The 18,415-nt window shown below is 37.4% G+C and overlaps 1 protein-coding gene across 1 annotated transcript in view; it reads left to right on the top strand.

The window, feature by feature from the left end:
* Nucleotides 1–254: 254 nt before the first annotated feature.
* PSME4 (proteasome (prosome, macropain) activator subunit 4) overlaps nt 255–18,415 on the top strand; it is a 52,926-nt gene continuing 34,765 nt past the window's right edge. The window contains exons 1-13 of the mRNA XM_009876789.1: nt 255–388; nt 941–1,057; nt 5,859–5,903; nt 7,175–7,324; nt 7,744–7,807; nt 11,106–11,180; nt 11,673–11,795; nt 12,272–12,364; nt 13,275–13,540; nt 15,070–15,256; nt 15,968–16,057; nt 17,396–17,460; nt 17,553–17,703. Coding sequence (XP_009875091.1) covers nt 348–388; nt 941–1,057; nt 5,859–5,903; nt 7,175–7,324; nt 7,744–7,807; nt 11,106–11,180; nt 11,673–11,795; nt 12,272–12,364; nt 13,275–13,540; nt 15,070–15,256; nt 15,968–16,057; nt 17,396–17,460; nt 17,553–17,703 — 1,467 coding nt within the window. The 5' untranslated portion in view covers nt 255–347. The remainder of the gene's footprint in view (nt 389–940; nt 1,058–5,858; nt 5,904–7,174; nt 7,325–7,743; nt 7,808–11,105; nt 11,181–11,672; nt 11,796–12,271; nt 12,365–13,274; nt 13,541–15,069; nt 15,257–15,967; nt 16,058–17,395; nt 17,461–17,552; nt 17,704–18,415) is intronic.

Here is an 18,415-nt window from a genome sequence, read left to right as displayed (position 1 = left end):
CATGAAGTTATTATATTTGTAGAATTTTAGAAGACTGTAAAGTCTTCAGTCATTCTTTGTCCTTCTATAGTTAGTTTCAGTTGATGAACTTCCTTTGCTATATATCTTCAGGTTCTTATGTTGGACTTGTGAACCAGGTTTTAGTTTTATTTCATTAAACAGCAATTCTAATGGAGTCTGGCTTATGTCTTAGGTAAAATGAAAGTGTTTCAAGATATTGCTGACACACCTTGTGTTTTGCTTGTAGATACATCCGACTATATGGGAGGAAATTTAGCAGAGAAGACCACGTGCTTTTTATCAAATTGTTGTATGAGTTGGTAACAATTCCAAAACTAGAGATCAGCATGATGCAAGGATTTGCACGCCTGTTGATAAACCTGTTAAAGTAAGTACAAATTTCTGCTGATTACTGGAACTTTCATCTCTAAGTAATTGATCATTTACTTAGTGTTGTTACATACTTTAATGTAGTAGTATGTTCTCTTACAGGTTACTTCACTTAATCCCCACTTTACAGATGATGCTGGTTAAAAAGAATTCTCATGGTGTGAACACCTTGCCCCTTTCAAGTCTTTAGAAGTGGTATTGAAAGTGAAAGGACGTCAATTTTTTTTCTTGTATTAGGAAAACATCTTGTAGAGCCAAATGTTAAAGTTGAATCTCAATTAGGGAGAAGATGAAGACTGTCTCACAGCTTGATAGTGTTTATTTCACTTAGTCAGACTTCTGAAGGTCTTGACAGCGTCTGTTCATGCAGAAACGCTGCAAGTGGCTTGCTTTTTTCTTGCCTGACCTTCCTGCAGTTTGTGCCAAGTGCTGGAGATGAGCATAATTCAGAGCAGTGATATGGGGTGTTCTGATATGCAGGATGTTGATGTAAATGTTTAATCTTGAAGTGTTCACCGTTTTTTGTGTTTTGTTTTTTTTTTTCTATTAGGAAAAAAGAACTGCTTTCCAGGGATGATCTAGAGTTACCATGGAGACCACTTTATGAAATGTTGGAAAGGATATTATACTCCAAAACAGAACATCTCGGATTAAATTGGTTCCCCAAGTAAGTTTGTCATTTAAATCATTTGACAGGTTATAAGTACCTGTAATACTTGGAAGTACTTTGTAATTTGCTTTTAGTATCTGAAATTTGATACAGAGTAAATATTTTACTTACATTTTCATGAAGTATATTTCAGTAATTACATGCAAGACTACTGAATCATGTATATCATTCTGCCAATGAATTGTGTTTGTTATAATGTTTCTCTCTTTATGAATGTTGCTGAGTTAATCTCCAAATATGCTGCAACAGGAGTCCTCATCAATTTATTGTAAATGGTAATGCACAACTTAACAGATTTAATGTTAAATTTTTAAATTATTTTTAAGTTAAATGTATGCCATTCTACTTTATAACACAACAAAGGTTTGGAGAAAAAAAAAAAGGTACTGTTCTTATGTATAAGTATTGTAATTGTTCCTAGTATCTGTAATGTAGGCATGCGCATGGAGTATAACGAAGTACCTTCTGTACAGAATATATGTATTTGCAGTGACGATATAATATGAACAAATCAATTTTTTTCTTCAGTTAACAATTTTAGAAATGTTCTACTGATTTTAAAAATGAAAGCTTGTTTTCTTTGCGCTGCCAATCCCTCCCCATCTGTCAGCTTTCCAAAATTACAGTTTTCCTCATCATTCCAGTTAGAAAAGGTCCTGCTCTATAACTTACAGGTTATAAAAGAAATTGCATGGGTAATGCATGATGCTTATTTGAATTCAAACTTCATGTAAAGAAATGCATGTGAAAATACTTAATTTGCTTTTAAAAAAATAGTTTTCTGTCCGGTCATATTGAAGTACTACTGCTGATTCCTTTTATTGAGTGGAAGATCCTGTTACTGATAAGTGACGTGAGCAGAAAACGTTTGTAGCCTCATAACTCTTTACTGAGCATTTTATGCTGAATGTCTCATAGCTACATAACTGTAAAAGGCTAAATTGCATTATTTTGCTAATAGTAGATAATACCTTTAAGTGAAAATCCAAATGAGCAGAGCCTTTTTTAGTTGGTTTGTTCTATGTGCATGCCACCACCTACTGAAACTCTGTGACCTTTGCTATGTGGGGATGTCATCGAGTCACTTTTAATTTACTGTGGGACAAACTTGCATAGTGGGGAAGGGGGCTTGCCAAGAAGGAAGAGGAGGTTAAGCTGGCAGGAAAATGTCAGTTGTGATGAGCTGTCTGAAATGTTTAGCTTTTATTAACTGTCAGATATCAAACACTCCGTCTTAATATGCAGTGCGATTTCTTCTCATACGGTGATTGTTCTTTTTTTGAACTTCAATTTTTAGAGGTATCTTTTTGGTGGAAGATTTTAAAAGCTGATTAATTTGATTTATAGCTGTTAATTTGACTACTGTTAATTTTTTTATTTTTTTTTTTTTTTACATTCAGTTCATATCGACCAGGCTTGTCTTCACCTAAAACATTTGTGCTTAATGTATTACATAGGTGGTAAGAATGACTTTTTGTTCTTTTCAGCTCTGGCCGATGTGTAATCTTCTGCATGTTCTGTTAGATTGTAACACTTGTCACACAGGTGTAATTTTCTGCATAAATGATTGTATTGGAAAAGCAGTGTTAACATTACACCACTGTTTATGAGAATGTCGCACTGTATGTAAACTTTTCTAATTGGGGAACAAGGTAGCGCTTGTGAAGTGGCTGATAAAGTATGCTAACTAATTTAACCAGCATATATATATTTCAAGGGTCAAAATAAAGGTGAAGTTTGAATAATCGTTGTGTCTGAATAGGGATGAAATCAGTATTGATGTAGGAGTGCATGTTACCGAGTAAGTGTACCTTACTATTAAAAAGGATGAAATCATGGAAAGTGCTTTAGCGGTGAGGTAATAGGTTCTGGAAAATACACTCTGCAACAACATTGGAGCTGTGAAGTGTGAAACACAGTTTCTGTGTTGGAAGAGGTTACTGTGAATTTTTGCAGTGAAAACGGTATCAGGAGTTTTGATGTATATATAAATTCAGGAAACTGATATAAGTGGAAGTGGAGTGGTTTTTTTGCTTTATTTGGGGCTTTTTAGGAAGAAATTTTTAGTTGTGCTAATCCGATGAGAGACTGATACTCGTCTCATCATAGTTAGAAATTCGCTAAAATGACGTGTGAAACCATAGCTGGTTGCTCTTCTTGTTGTCTTAATTTAAACTCTTTTAATGGAGTGTCTGCTGCAGGGTTAGAGTTTCACTTAAGGCCTGAATCTGTTTTGAAAATTGTGCTTTTACTGCTTTTTGATAACATAAGAGTCAACAGGGTCAGTTTATAGGTTATTTGTTTTAACTGAAACGTGGTTTTCTTTGAAAATGCAGGGGAGGGGAAAACCAGATTTACAAATTAATATGATCATGTCATTTCCAGAAGAGGAATATAATCAAGTAGCGCCGAAACGATGACTAGTGATAGGGCTTAATATTGTGATATGTTTTTTAATATATCCTTGTAGCAAGAGGTAATAATACTTATAATAATACTAATAATACTTCAGGTAATAAGGAGGAGCTAAAAGCAAAGAAAACTGAATGGGATGAGAATTTTTCCTCTCTTTAAATCATAGAATCATAGAATGGCTTGTGTTGGGAGGGACCTTTACAGATCATCTAGTTGTTTCAGGAGTTAATAGGAGTTGCCTTCCAGTGTAATTGGCTTCGTTAACTCTTCATTATGAAGGTTTTAATATCTGACCCAAACAGTCAGCACTAACCACTGAAGCAAGAACAGGAGCACGAACTACAGCAGGCTGCTCCAATCTGGTGTGCTTTATGTATGTAGTTGTTTGCTGCTGTGCTCTGTTAATCCATGACTAAGTTTACTGGTAGAGTAGCATACAGTTGGTGACTGTGGCAACTACAGATATTCTTGAGCAATTGTGCAGTCCTGAGTATGCAGAAAGCCCAACTGAAAGAGCAGAAGCCACTGCTGAAAAGCTCGAGAGAGTTTGTTCAAAGTGATAATGAAAACAGTAACCAGCAGTCTCTTGATCTCCCCAGCTATATTGTCCTGTCCTCTAACTACTAGACATCATATGGGAACCTTACAAGATGCCTTCTGTAGCTGAACTGTTTCTTAAATGGAAGTTTCCTTATGTACAAAATTGCTGGTTTGGTTTTTTCTTTCCTTTCTAGCTTCTATATCGGAAGATGGGAGGAGACTTCCCTTCCAATCTTTCTCCTTTGCTCTCTTCAACTAACAAATGCTGAGATCTGACTGAAAACTTGTGAATTTGAGAGACTTGTTAATCTCTGGCATCAGTGTTTCTTAAAATGCCTCTGTCCTTCATGTTCTCCTGAAGTTGGCTTCAGTGGAGTGTGACAGTATGGGGATAGCTCTTTTTGTTTGTTTTGTCACACAAATATTTTTCATGTTAATCTTTAATACTCTTGAGGAATGTTGCTGGTTCATGCTTTATTTATCTACTCTTGGAACAACTGTCATTTATTTCCTAACTCTTTCAAGAACAATTTTCACTTTAACCCAGATTCTTTATGAGCTTCTTGTAGAGTTTGATCTTGTGTTTGTTAATGAATGGTTGGCCTTGCCTCTTGAAATTTTAGAAGCTGTCAGTCAGCTCTGAATTTTAATTCTGGGAGAATGGACTGACTTTTTCACTGTTGCATAAAATGTACAGGATTTTGCATCTTCTAGAGCGCTGACTGAACTGAAGTAGTGTTATGGTGGGCTTTTGCTGTCTTGCAGTGAATGTTGAGGTTTTAAAGGGAAATAGTGGTTTATCCATTTCATATTTCTCTTAACTTGTACAGGATCCGTTTATTTTGTGTAGGATTAGAGAGCGTGTGTGCATGCTCAGTAGTTGTGTGTCTCAAAATTAATTGACCTAAACTGATTTTTAGTAAAATTCTAATGATGATACGCATTCTTTCTGTTAAGAGTACAGAAATTACAAATAAAAGATACAGGAAGTTCTTCCACCACTACTTTTCCCCCCCCCCCCCCCCCCGAGAATGTTTTTTTTCGTAAAAGTGAAATGTAGTCTTGAGCTCATCTTGTAATAAGCAGAAGATTTGAGGATGTGACAATTTACTATCTTTACGATTCCATTGATCAATCTCTCTCTCCTCCCCCTCCCTTTAATTCTTTGAACTTTAGAGGATTAGTCTTTTTTTAAGTGGTTTGATGGCATCTGGTGACAATTTGTGTTATAATGATTTCTCAAATAATTTTTCTTGCAATTAATGAGAACATTTAAAATCTGCTGTTAATTGTGAGGGAAGCTAATGGAATAACCATTGATTTTTCAGATGGTTAACTTCTTAACTTGTAAGAACAACCACTGGACAAAAACCAAAACCAGATTGAAAAGGATGGATATAGTGTTTGTTTGGAGTCTTAATAACAACAACTTTTTGAAGTCTGTTGCCATTATTTATCTTACAAATATTTATGAAGTCCATAAACTCATTTTTTTTCTTTGTGTTTTCAACTTCCCAAGAAGTTACCTTGCTCTGCTGCTTGGTCATGGATAAGATGCAGGATGTTACTTAGAAGAAATGATAGTAATTCTTCGCTCTTGACTCAAATGCAGTAAATACTAGAGTGATATGTGAAAATTAGAACCAGCAGTTTAGCAGAGCAATTTTAATCATTATGATTCGGTCTATGTAGAAGGCAATTAGCTACTGCATGTTCACAGAAGATGTCTAATTGCATCAACATTATCTTAAGCTCTAGAGGGAAAAAATCAGCAAAGAGTTATTTTATGCTGTTGTTGGAATCTGGTAATATACTGTCCCTAATGCTTCCTTTCTTGTTTTAGTTCTGTAGAAAGTGTTCTGAAAACACTTGTGAAGAGCTGCAGACCGTAAGTGTTTATTGTTGTTTTTAAAGCCTGTATCATTAGCGTTATTATGAGTGGGGGGGAAAAAGATTTTAAAGAAAACCGCTCTACTAGTCATTTTATGGCTGATGTTGTCCCAACTCATTTAAGAAGTTTGAGGTGGAGGGTAGATACTTTTCCGTCTGTGAATGATCAATACCTCGGGTTCATAGGAAGCTTAAAATAAAGACAAAATGACAGGATTGTTCTGTATTATAATATTTAAACAAAGTGTAAGGCTGTTGTTTGGGGGGGGGAGTTATTATTTTTGTTTTAACAGCCTTGTTTGAAAATCTGTTGATAGTTAAGCCAGGATGTCATTAGATAAGGCTTTTGCTCCTCTGTGCTGTTATACTCACTTGGGAATGTGTGTGCCTGAACCAGTCTTGCTCTCTGCACTCGCTTGCTTTGTGAGCAGCTTGAGATACTGCAAAGATGCAGAGGAGAGACTTCTCTCTTATTTACCGTTCATACGGCTGTTTGTAGTTATCGTCTGCTTTTGTGGGAGCAATTGTTTCACATACTGGTGTTACTCCATTGAGCATTCCTAATAGTAGATGCTGTTCTAAACACATACTGTTAGCATGAGGAACAGAAAGGTAACATTATACTTCTTCCAGTTATGTCTGGTTGTGTAGCTAAATAAACCCCCTTAGTTTTCAATGTTGATTTTTCTGGTATCTGTTATGAATACAAAAGTCACTGAAGCAGAGTGTTTTAAAAATGAAGATGTAATATTTGTCTCTTGAAAATTCTGACTGGAACACGGATAATGTTACTTCCAATCAGCCCCATATCATCTGCAATAATTATGTTGTATAAACAGCTGTATTGGTGTGCATTTTAAATAGTGCGTTGCGTGGGTATTTATTTTCTTTAAAAATGAATTAAATGACTAGCATTCTTGTAGTGTTATGATAGAAAAGGTTTCTTGTGACTCAATAATCATTTATGTTGCATCAAATGTGAATAGTAGTTGTTTGATTTTGACCAGCCTTCACAACAGAATAGTTTTGCATTGTACAGCAACTTTTCTGTGGTCTTAAAATGATGTACCACAATGTCCTTGATTTTAACTCTTGCTTTGTGAAGGTTAACTGGAATTGAGGACTGCTTGTCTGTTGCCCTGGGATACATGGTCTTACTGTAAAAAACTAAGATTTATGTCAAATTAGTAGGTAGTTTTAAATATGTTTTTAAAAGACCCAAACTTCCAAGCTAAGCCTTCACATGTTCAGTTGTGTCGTTGTTTTCAGATATTTTCCAGAAGATGCCACTGCAGAGATGCTAGATGAGTGGAGACCTTTAATGTGCCCATTCGATGTCACTATGCAAAAGGCTATTACCTACTTTGAACTGTTTCTACCTACTACCCTTCCCCCTGAACTTCACCAGAAAGGTTTCAGGTAAGTGTAATTGAATGTCTGTTGGTTTAGTGTTCTGTTGCAGATGAAAGTAGGTGTCTTTTACAGGATGACGTGAAGTCGGTTGAGCGTGGTGCTGATAAAACCAAGGTTGTGGGTTTGATCTCCGCTCATTCCCCATGTGTTGCCTGATCTAGTCGAGAGGTGGCATCCCTGCCCATGACAGGGAGGTTGGATTAAAATGATCTCTAAGGTCCCTGAATGCAGTGCACTTCAGTTCTGAAGGAATATTCTCAAAAATAAAAATCATTAACCATAGCATAGTTTTAAGACCTACCTTCTATGTAATTTGGAGTAGCTTATGATGAGTCCTTCATGTAGGTTAGAGTACAGCTGTTACTACAAGTATGGGGTTGTTGCTTTTGCGACATTAAAACTATTTTGATTCTGTTCTCTTGCAGGCTTTGGTTTGATGAATTTATAGGCCTTTGGGTGTCAGTTCAAAATCTTCCCCAATGGGAAGGGGTAAGTGTTTACTTTTCACCTACATTAGAAGACATCCATTCCTGCAATGTGCTTGCAAGGCATTAAAGTCAAACAGTGATATAGTGGATTTTTTTTTTTCCTTCTGCTTTAACCAGTGCAGGAAAGAGACAATAATTTCATTATCATTAGTAGGCAAGTGCTGTCTAGATAAATGAGGCTGCAGTTGTGCTTGGTGAACATTGTTTAATAGCTAACTCAGGCAGCTTTTCTTTCCAACTTTGGGAATGTTGGTATTTTCCAGACTGCCTGCTAATGCTTACAGTGATGCAAAGTGGTATTATGATTGCTGTAAATTCTAATTCTGACAAGTCCTGTCTTTTCTATCTTAACACATCTTTTGTGATACCTAATTTTGAGTAGTAATGCTTTGCCTTGCCTGCAATGGGTTGTCTTCATCTTTTAGATACAGAACCTGTACTCCCCTTGGCCAAAAGTACCACTGCGCTCTAGCTTTCAAGGAAAATAGTCTACTATGTACCTTTCTGCCTTTTTTGTCTCTCATATGACTAGATACAAACTTGAGAAATAAAGTAAAATCTCATTCTTGGGACACCACCTCAAGCAGCTTAGGTTCTGTTGTTTGTTGACTTGTGCCTTGGCCTTACTACAGTGAAGCATGGCATGCTACCAGATTTTTTCCATACTCGGTTGGTATGGAGGTAAACTCCTTGACCATCCGGCTCTTTTTACTAATCTCATTCCTAAATACACCAGGAGGACTTCTCGGTGTCTTTGGAGAAAGCTGATTTCCAAAACATTGCTGAATTCTACCTTTGTGGCACGTTCAGTTTCTGACAGTTTCTTTGTGAAAAGGCTGTATGTATGTCTTTCTGGTTTGAGTTATATTCCATCACAAATAGAGGAAGGCAGTCTTTGCTCCAACAGTTGGCAGTTTGAACAGGGGCGATTGCCAGAGTTTTATCTGAGATTGTCTGTAGGCACTTACTCATCTTTCTGATGGCTATCTGAAAAAATCAATTTTGCCTTCTCTTTCTGACAGAAAGATGACAGGTTGCACTTGAATACTATGATTTAGTTTGTTTCTGTCAAATGATCTAGCAAGTAATCATAAGCAGCCTTTCCTAAGTTATCTCCGATATTTTTTCCTTCTTCCACTATATTCTGACAGTTTGCTCGGAAGGCCCAAACATTTTTGTTTTTTCCCTAAAACTTTGACTTCTTGTTTCCTTTGCTGTCTCGTCCACTTCTTAAGGGCAGGTTTCTGCATTTCATCAGGCTTGGATGCGGAGAGCTAGACATATGGGTTCTGACTGTGGAGTCCAATTTAAGCCAGCCTCTGTATGCGGGCAGCTTTTTCTCAGCTGGCTTTGGCAGGAGATAGACTTGCTGTTTGAAGGGAAGCTATACAATTGATTCACTTTGTGCATGTTAAGGGTTTTTCGTCAGTGAGTATTGCCTAGTATCAGATAAAAAGATAGATTATATAAGAAAACATAATGCTTGTTTTCAGACTGTGTCAGATGTGGCTGTCCTGAATTGAATTTGTGGGCTCTCCAAAGTTATCATATCCTTCAGACTGAGAGGTGAACTCTTCTTCTGTAAATATCTATCTCTGAATTAGGCAGGATTATTACAAGCCCTTCCTTTTGGCTTTGTTGTGGCCTCAAGATTTGGATAAAGGCATCAGGGTTCTTGGAGACCTGATAGGTATCTCCCTGTTTGGACAAGCTCATAAAAAGAGTGTTGGTGGATTACGGCTTTCTCACGATCGGGATATGAGAGTGAGATTTCACCTCCTTTTTTGTTTAGTCCTGATAACTCTTTCCTGAGGACATCTTTCAGTTCCCGTTTGGACTCATGAGACTGTCTTCTGGTGACAGGGTATCTAATTCTTCATAGATAGTCACGCACTGCCATCCTGTGTGACAGCTAATGCCTGTGGCCTTTGCAAGCCACAGACGTGTATAAACCAAAGCTTAGAAATGTGACAGCCATCAGCATAGGCAAGTGCACTGGAAGTAGGATGGATCCTGCAGAAGCTAAATAGTCCTTCAAGATGTGTTGGTTGATTTTTTTTTCGATGTCTATATATAGATGCTGTTTCAGGCCAGTATCCACATCTAGCTCGCACAAGAGCTCTGTGCTGGTGAGGAAGCACCATGAGATGAGTTGATAATCACAAGCGCTTTTTAAGCTGCTCCAGCGCAGTGACTGTGGGATGTGTGTGTGGTGTGTCACTTTCTGATCAAAGTTGTCAAGAACTCGATGATGCATTGGCAGCCAAAGGAGATAGCACAGAGCCCTCTCCCTTGCCCAACAATGATTTGTCTTTGGATACGTGTTTATTCTCTTCTCAAACCTCCTACCTTCTACAGAGCCTCTCTGTCTTATTCTTCCATGTAAGAGGATTCCTGATGTGTTTGTTGGTAGGGTCATATTCTTCAGAATATTCCTTAGGACATTCTCCAATCCAAATAGGCCGGTTTACAAAGGCTATCAAGTAAGTAGCAGGTTTCTGTTAGAGAAGTTGGTGAAATCCCCAAGCCTAGAGCCTATTCTGTTACGAGATTTTTACTTTGCCTAAGCTCTGTTGTAGGTTTGATAGGAATCTCTCTTCTGTCAGCTGAAGTTTGTTCCAAACCTTCAGTATAGAGGTGAATATTCTGCTACACCCAGCTGATAAAAGGGTGTAGAATTTGAGGGACTCTGAAGCCTAGTGCAGGTGTCTTTCTGTAAGCTACTGCCAGGAGTCTTCTGGTCTGTGGAAGCTGTGCAAAGAAGGGGGGGAAGAAGTTCAAAGCTGCTCAAAAGGGGAGCAAGTGCCTCTTAGCAAAAGCTAGAGTCTTTGAAATCATATAGCTCAAGTGTAAGGTTGCTCATTTACTGATCTTCAGAGTTGTTCTAACAGTAAATGGTTGAAAATTAAAATGGCAGTGAATGCATTCTGCCTTTCATGATAATTTGCATCGGGAAAGGGAGAGTGTGAGTATGCCTTCCAAAAATAATATTACTTTACATTAAAAATAAAAATAAAAATTGGAGATGGGGTGTATGTTCTGACAGGCTGGCACTCCCAGAACTTAGATCACCATTACCTGCTTTGTAAGTGCTCAGATGAGAACCGAGTTGGACTCCTGGAGGTGGGAATTCAGATGCGTTATGAAAAATGGTCTTGGTGACTTCTGACAGAGTGAGATCTCCCTTTGCAAATGCTTTAGTGCCATGGTAGCTTTTTTTTGAATCTGTAGATTGAGGAGTTTCTGCATCTTTTATTATAGATTAATGAATGTTTTTTTTCTTTTATGATTGTTTTCAGCATCTAGTAAATCTTTTTGCTCGCTTGGCCACTGACAACATTGGGTACATAGACTGGGATCCGTATGTACCAAAGGTAATATTTCTTGTTTGATGAAATTATTTTGTTTGCTTTGAGGTAAGCCTTCAGTGTTACTATGCTAAGAATAATTCATATTCTATGCTGTCTTATGTGGCAGTGGCCCACTTTGTCAAATCAGGTGCACTCATTTAGACCTAAATTTAACTTTGAAAATTTGAGCTATCATTTTGTAACAGACAGCGTTGAAGTTGTTACTGCTGTCACCTGAGTTAAAACCAAACCAAAGCAAAAATGTACCTTTACTATACAAGTGCTGTCTGATTCTGTCATTAATCCCCTGTTCTTGGGCAAATGGCCATTAACGATAATATTTTGATAAATAGTCTATAAGAGCTTTGAATCTTTCAGCTTGTGGGTTTTTTTAAAGTTTTTCATAGCATTTTTTTTGATTAAAAAACCCAAAACAAAACCACCAAACACCTTTTAATTTATGACAGTTTTAAAACATAATTTAATAAATTTATGCCATTTTTTCCTTTTTTTCAGATTTTTACCAGAATTTTGAGGAGTTTAAATCTTCCAGTGGGAAGCAATCAAGTTGTTGTTCCAAGGTTCTTAACGAATGCTTATGATGTAGGACATGCAGTAATGTGGATCACAGCCATGATGGTAAGTAACTTTTTCAAAGTGAAACAAACACCAGTAGAAAGCTTTAGGCAAGTATGTATTTAAAAATATTTGTTCCGTTTAACTCACTGCAGAAATGTATTTTTAGGCTATCTTTTGCCCAGGATTTGTTTTAAAGTAAATCATTTCACTGTCAGTTTGGAATATGGATGGAAAAGCTTATTTCACAGTCACTGTCCATGTCATTCTGGAAATGAAGAATCAGCTCCAAGTGCCGCTGTGGATACACACGTGGGACGTGCGGAACAACTGAATCAGTCTTTTAGGGTCAACCTCATCAGATCAGATGGGGAGAGCTTGTTAATTAGTGCTGAGCTAAGGCTGGGAAAGGGAAGGAATTTGCAGATGTGATTTGATGCTTTGAGATGTTATTGGAGTGAGTGCAAGTGCTTGCTTGTACCTCGTACTCCCGTGTTACCAGTTCTGTGTAGTACAGTTTACTGGTTTATTTTTTACAGGGTGGACCAAGTAAACTGGTACAGAAGCACTTGTCTGGATTGTTCAATAGCATTGCCTCTTTTTATCATCCTTCAAATAATGGGCGCTGGCTGGTGAGTTTCTTGCGTATCAGGTCAATAACTTTGACTGTAATTTCAACAGTCAGACTTGTCAAATCTATCAAACATATTGATAGATGCAGTATGTGCTCCAACAGCTGGATTGTCTGTTGGTTGCATAATATTTTGAAGCTTGTCATTTTAATTTACGTGATTGTACTGTCATGCAAATCCATACTTTTATTCTTATGTTAAGACCACAGCAAATAGGAGTATTCTTCAAAGATCTAACCCAAGTGTGGTTTAGAAGTCCAAAACTTTCATATATAGCTAGAAAAAAGGAGTCAGCACTTTAAAAGAGGGTGATAAGACAGCACCAGTCTTACTTGTGTGACATAGCCTTTGTATTGCTGACCTACTGTCTCCAAGTTAGCAAAAATCTAGCTTTGATTAACAAAAGCAAAAAAGATCTTTAATGCATATCTAGTTCAATGAATGTAGCTCGTGGAGTCTTCTGCTAGAGAGTGTGAGAGTTTTCCTGTGATAGCTGGCACAAAGTACAGATTAAAATAGCAAGGCTGGTCAAAGCAGTGCCAAAGGAGCTGGCTTGTTCTAGAATAGGATATTTGCTTACATGTGAATGGGCAGAGAGAGCTTTCAAAGACGTCTTAATTACTGGTAAGTCATCTTGATTCTAAACTGTAGCGTTTGTATGTATTTTTCAAGATTTTATTCAAATCATAACGCATAGTGCTTGCAGCTTAATTGCTAATATTTTGGGAGCTGAAGTTTTAATGACAAATTGTGAACGCTGTATTTTAGAACTCTTCTGAGGTTTGTGGGGTTTTCTTATTGCATTTTTGTAATTTCAAGATATTGGCTCACTAATTGTCTGTTGTACATTTAGCAGCTCTGATTCTGCTACTGCCAAGTAATTCAATAGCATTTCTTGTATATCCACCAGAACAAGCTGATGAAACTACTTCAGAGGTTACCCAGTGGTGTTGTCAGAAGGCTGCATCGTGAGCGCTACAAGAAAGTGACTTGGTTAACTCCTGTGCCTGATAGTCATAAACTTACCGATCAGGATGTAACAGACTTTGTAGGATGCATTATTCAACCTGTTCTTCTGGCTATGTTTAGTAAAACTGGAAGCCTGGAGGCTGCCCAAGCCCTGCAGAACCTTGCACTGATGCGTCCTGAATTAGTAATTCCACCTGTACTTGAGAAGTAAGTTCTGCAGAAACATTACAACTTCCCTGTTCCCTTCCCAGCATGTAAATATGCAAAGCAGTCATGTTACAGGATAAACAGCTTCCTTGCTTTGAATGCAGGGAGAGGAGCTGCTAATGCATGCTGCTGAGCAATCACCTGAGCCAGGACAGGCAGGGAAGGAGGGCTTTTTTTTGATTTTATTTGTTCTGCTTTGGTTTTTTTAGACACCTGGCAAATAGAATAGTTCTGGGAGCTGTTCATAGCTTGTGCAATGTAGGGTAGTCCTCAGATTGTATTTGGTAGTGTTTTTAGCAGATAGTGGGTGAATCAAGTTGAAAAAGCAACTTAACCTTTATTCAGGAGCCACCTTGTGCCTTCTCACTAGCTCTCCGTTGTGCCAAATGTAAAGGTGGTATTGTGTGTTATTGTAGTAATAAGTGTTTTATATTTGTTTTTTGTTGGAGTATGCTACAGTTACAGATTGTTTAAAATTAACCATTGCTTCTGTCTTTATAAGCAAATAAGTACTTGCCCATGTGAAGTACTTAGTTTGTGTTAATACTAATGCCTTAGTGCCTGAAATTCCAAAAGAAAAATGTAACTCCTTCCTGACCCAATGAAAAACTTTCTTCATAGTTGCTGTCTGTGTTCCCCCTCCGATGCAGTCTTTTTACTTAACAACTCGCATGGTAAAAACAGTGGAAAAAATAGGTTGTCTTGAAGAGTGCTTCCTGAGTTCCATACCTTACTGACTCAACTGTTTGTAAAAACTTGATAAATCTGCTCATACATGAAAACATTTTGAGCGTAACAATGCTAAGAAGGACAGCAGTGGACACCTGCTTTGAGTATGACAACTTTTTCTGTTTCAAGAGCAGACTGAATGTCTACTGACTAGATCAAATTATCACTGGCATGTTTGCCTTGGCTGCAGTTCCAAATTCATTTTGTTGAGTAGAAGTAGATCCTTTGTGCTTTGGATGATGTAGGGCAGGGGGTAGCACTATGACTCTTGTTTGACATGTAGGTTGTTGATAACTGCAGGAAATTATGCTAAAAAGTCACAGGGTTTGCTATAAAGTATTTATTGTAGTAAAAAAAAAATAAAAATCATAGTAACTTCACAGGTTTTTCCCTTATCTATTTAGAGCAGTCAAGGCAAGTTTTCATGCTTGCTGCAAGAGCCTTACACTTTTAATTACACAGCTTGAGTTAGCATAAAGTTCAATCATGAAAACAATCACAGCTTTAAATCTAGGAGCGTGTGCAGTTGTTAATTCCTATGCTGCAGCTGTTCACAAATTATTTAGTTGTGAACTTGTGAATAGGACTGATCAAATGAAAAGAACATTTCCTAATACTGTGATGCTAAGTCCATTAGGAAATATTTTTTAAAAATTGGAGTAATTGATTAGCTTGAATTTGTCTTGCAGAAAATTTCTGTTCTTTCTGTGAAAAACAACATGTGCAATCCACTGTTATTTTCTCTGAAGACTTGAGGAAACATTAGATTTTTCTAATATGACTTATCTTAAACTTCACAGAACATATCCTGCACTTGAGACATTGACAGAACCTCATCAGCTCACAGCTACTTTAAGCTGTGTCATTGGTGTAGCTCGCAGCCTCGTGTCTGGAGGGAAGTGGTTTCCTGAAGGTCCGACGCACATGCTACCTCTGCTGATGAGAGCATTGCCTGGGGTGGATCCAAATGACTTCAGCAAATGCATGGTGAGTGTATAAATCTTGCTGCATTTTGATTTTTTTTTTTTTTTTCCTAGAAGGTCACTAGCTAACTAGTTCTCTCTGAAAGCAATTTTTTAAAAATATGTATTTGTATGAAAGGAAGTAACTCTTGTTTCCAGAAACTCTAAAGTAGATTTTGTTCCTGCACAGTTTTATTTGTAAAAAGATCACATTGCAAATCTCTAACTTATCATAATGCTTTTGGCTTATCAGACAATACAAAGTGAATCTTTAACACCAGATTGTGATAAAAGTTGTACTGACTCTTGTGGCAGCTCTGAAAAACAAGATAAAATAGTTGTTTCAAAGCTGCTAGCAAATACTTCTTGTCTTTGAAGATGAGTAAGACAACCTTTATTACTAGTTTTTCATTAAAGTATGTCCTAAAAGCCCCCATCTTCAGGAATTTGTGTTATTTTATTCAAACAATGTAAACCTTACAAGGTTTTTATAACTTTGAAGTTCAGCACAAAGAAAGTTACTATACTCAGCAAGTCACAGTGCTAACTGGTAAGTTTTATACACAAAGTGAGAAGTAGCTATTTAAATGTTGGAGTGGAAGAACTACGCTCTGGAGTTGTGGGGGGTTTTTTTAATGTGATGTTTTGCTTTAGCTCTTATACCTTAACTGCAAAGGCTTTTTAATGTGTATAGCACAGTAACACCTCCTAAAGAGCTCTTTGCAACTCTCAACAGATTACATTCCAGTTCATTGCAACGTTTTCTACTTTGGTGCCTTTAGTAGATTGTTCATCTGTATTGCAAGAAAGAGATGATCTTTCAGAGGTAAGAGTACTGTGCAGTTAATAAAAATAAAACTATAACCTAGATTTTAGTTGAACTTCTAGCAATATAACAGTCTCTTCAGAGCTGTAGCAGGTTTGCTGCTCTCTCGTATTTGTAAAACTATGCTAAAAAAATGAAACAAACCCCACAAGGACTATGTTTGATTCTGGTAAGTGTGGTAGAGCTAGTGTCAGCATGCAAACTGACCATGTATTTTTAGCGTTCTTCTTGGTCATAGGTTGTTGTAATGTTAAAAAAAACCCCACCTGATTAAATTTATGTTAAAACTTAGCTGCACAAGGTCCTGCGTAGTGCCATTTGACCCTTAGCTTGCCTTGCTTTGAGCAGGGGGCTGGACTACGTGGTCTCCAGAGGTCCCTTGCCATTCACATTTTTTCTGCATCGGGTGAAATACCAGCTTTTTTACCATTAAAATTTTGAAACTTCTTGTCACTGTAAAACATTAAGGTAACAATAATGAAAACAAAACAAAGCAGTTGACTACAATGTTTCTGTAACCTGTGTTTATGTCATTTCTAAATCAAAACTAGTCCAGCTGAGAGTGAGATAAAAGGTGGCTGACTGGAAGGAATTTGGTCTCCTGGTTTTGAAAACTTTGTATGTAATTTAAAAAACACAAACCCCACCCTCTCCCCTCCATTTGTTTGTAGTTATTTTTTTAAAAGCTAATGCACTCCATTAATGTTTCAGGGCACTCTGGGATATAATTTCAAAACACTCACGCCTCTTTAAAGTTTTCCTGCAGTCATGCTTCTCCTTTCTGATCAGGATTCTATTGCTTGCTCCTCAGCTGCTTGTCAGTCTCTTCCAGTCAAGAGATAGAAACATCATTAGCCAGGGACTGTCTTCTCTCCCTTCTGTGTTTTATCCTTTGCTGCCCCTTTGCTGTTAGATGTGGTCACCCCAGCTATTTGCTGCTTTGGGGCAACTAAATGAGGAGTTTGTACGCTGAATGTTTAATGTAAATGTGTCAGCGGAGCCAAGTCTGCCAGCACAGCTGGCACTCGCTGACCTCCTGCTGGAAGGGAAGATGAGTAGTGCTGCCAGAGCCTGTATCCATGGAGGCAGACCCAGTTTCATTCGAAGAGGTGGTTTGGCTAAACATCAAAGCCAGGAAATCGGACAGGATGGTGTAAAGAAACTGGAATAATAGTTTCAGGTAGTGTATTTAAGAATGTACAAGCTTTGAGGAATGCACAGTAGTATATATAATTTAAAACTATTGAAGTAGTTAATGTAGGAAATAAAGTTTATATTCTATTTCCTTAAGAAAAGCCAACCTTTTGTGGATTTTTCTTTTGCATTGGAAAACCATAGGTGGAAAGAGAATTGTGCTCTGCAACTGCTGAATTTGAGGATTTTGTACTGCAGTTTATGGATAGGTAAGTAAGCTAAGGGTAGGTGAAAGCTTGGCATGAAGAACTTAAAACTTTTAAGTTCCACTTACTAAAATTGTATTTATGTATTTGTGTAGATGCTTTGGACTTATAGAGAGCAGCACACTAGAACAAACCAGAGAGGAGACTGAAACTGAGAAAATGACTCATCTAGAGAGTCTGGTGGAATTAGGTCTCTCTTCTACCTTCAGTACAATCCTTACTCAGTGTTCAAAGGACATTTTTAAGGTATGTAGAATATGGGCTTTCCATTTAACTTGAAGAGGCTTAAATTTCTGTTGTGAATGACTGATGCATTCAGATACTTCCTTCCTTCCTGGTCTTGTTGTGAACATCCATGTTTAACCAAGGAAGGGACTGCAAGAGGGAAGTTTAGGACATGTTAATTTGCTTTATGATATACTATGTACGCCAGCACAGAGTTCTTTGGTTCTTGATGCTCTTTTAAGAGAAATCATTCTAACAGCCTAGTTAATTGCTTTAGCATTTTAGGCTGTGATTTTTTCATGTCTTTTGACGGTGGTCCTAACCTACCCAAACATCTGCTTTCCTTTTCTCATCCTCTCTCTGCAATTTATTCAGCTGAGCGAAATAAAGTTGTTCAAGGGGCCACATGCCTAATGGGATCAGAAAAATTATCTGGATTAAAATAACTCTGAGGGAAGGGGGTAGAGAATCCATGTTGTGACATGGACAGATTCTTTCCTTGTAGACTGGATCAACATCTGTTAACGTTACATTACGCACGTATTTGGAGATGCTAGGTTTTGCATGTTTTGAGGCATTGCATTGGACACTGATTTTGTCTGGAATCTTTTGGTTAATGTAAGTTTTAAGTTAGTTCTTCATTGTAATTAAGTATTTAGTGTGTATTTTCCCTGATTGTGTCCCACTGTGTCACCAGTTAAAGCACCCAGTGTGTTTTGTTACTAAACTCTCA

This window comes from Apaloderma vittatum, unplaced genomic scaffold (assembly GCF_000703405.1).
Source record: "Apaloderma vittatum isolate BGI_N311 unplaced genomic scaffold, ASM70340v1 scaffold13589, whole genome shotgun sequence".
NCBI classification, from domain to species: Eukaryota; Metazoa; Chordata; class Aves; order Trogoniformes; family Trogonidae; genus Apaloderma; species Apaloderma vittatum.
Note: the sequence above shows the minus strand (reverse complement) of the source record. Positions and strands in the feature narration are given on the sequence as shown.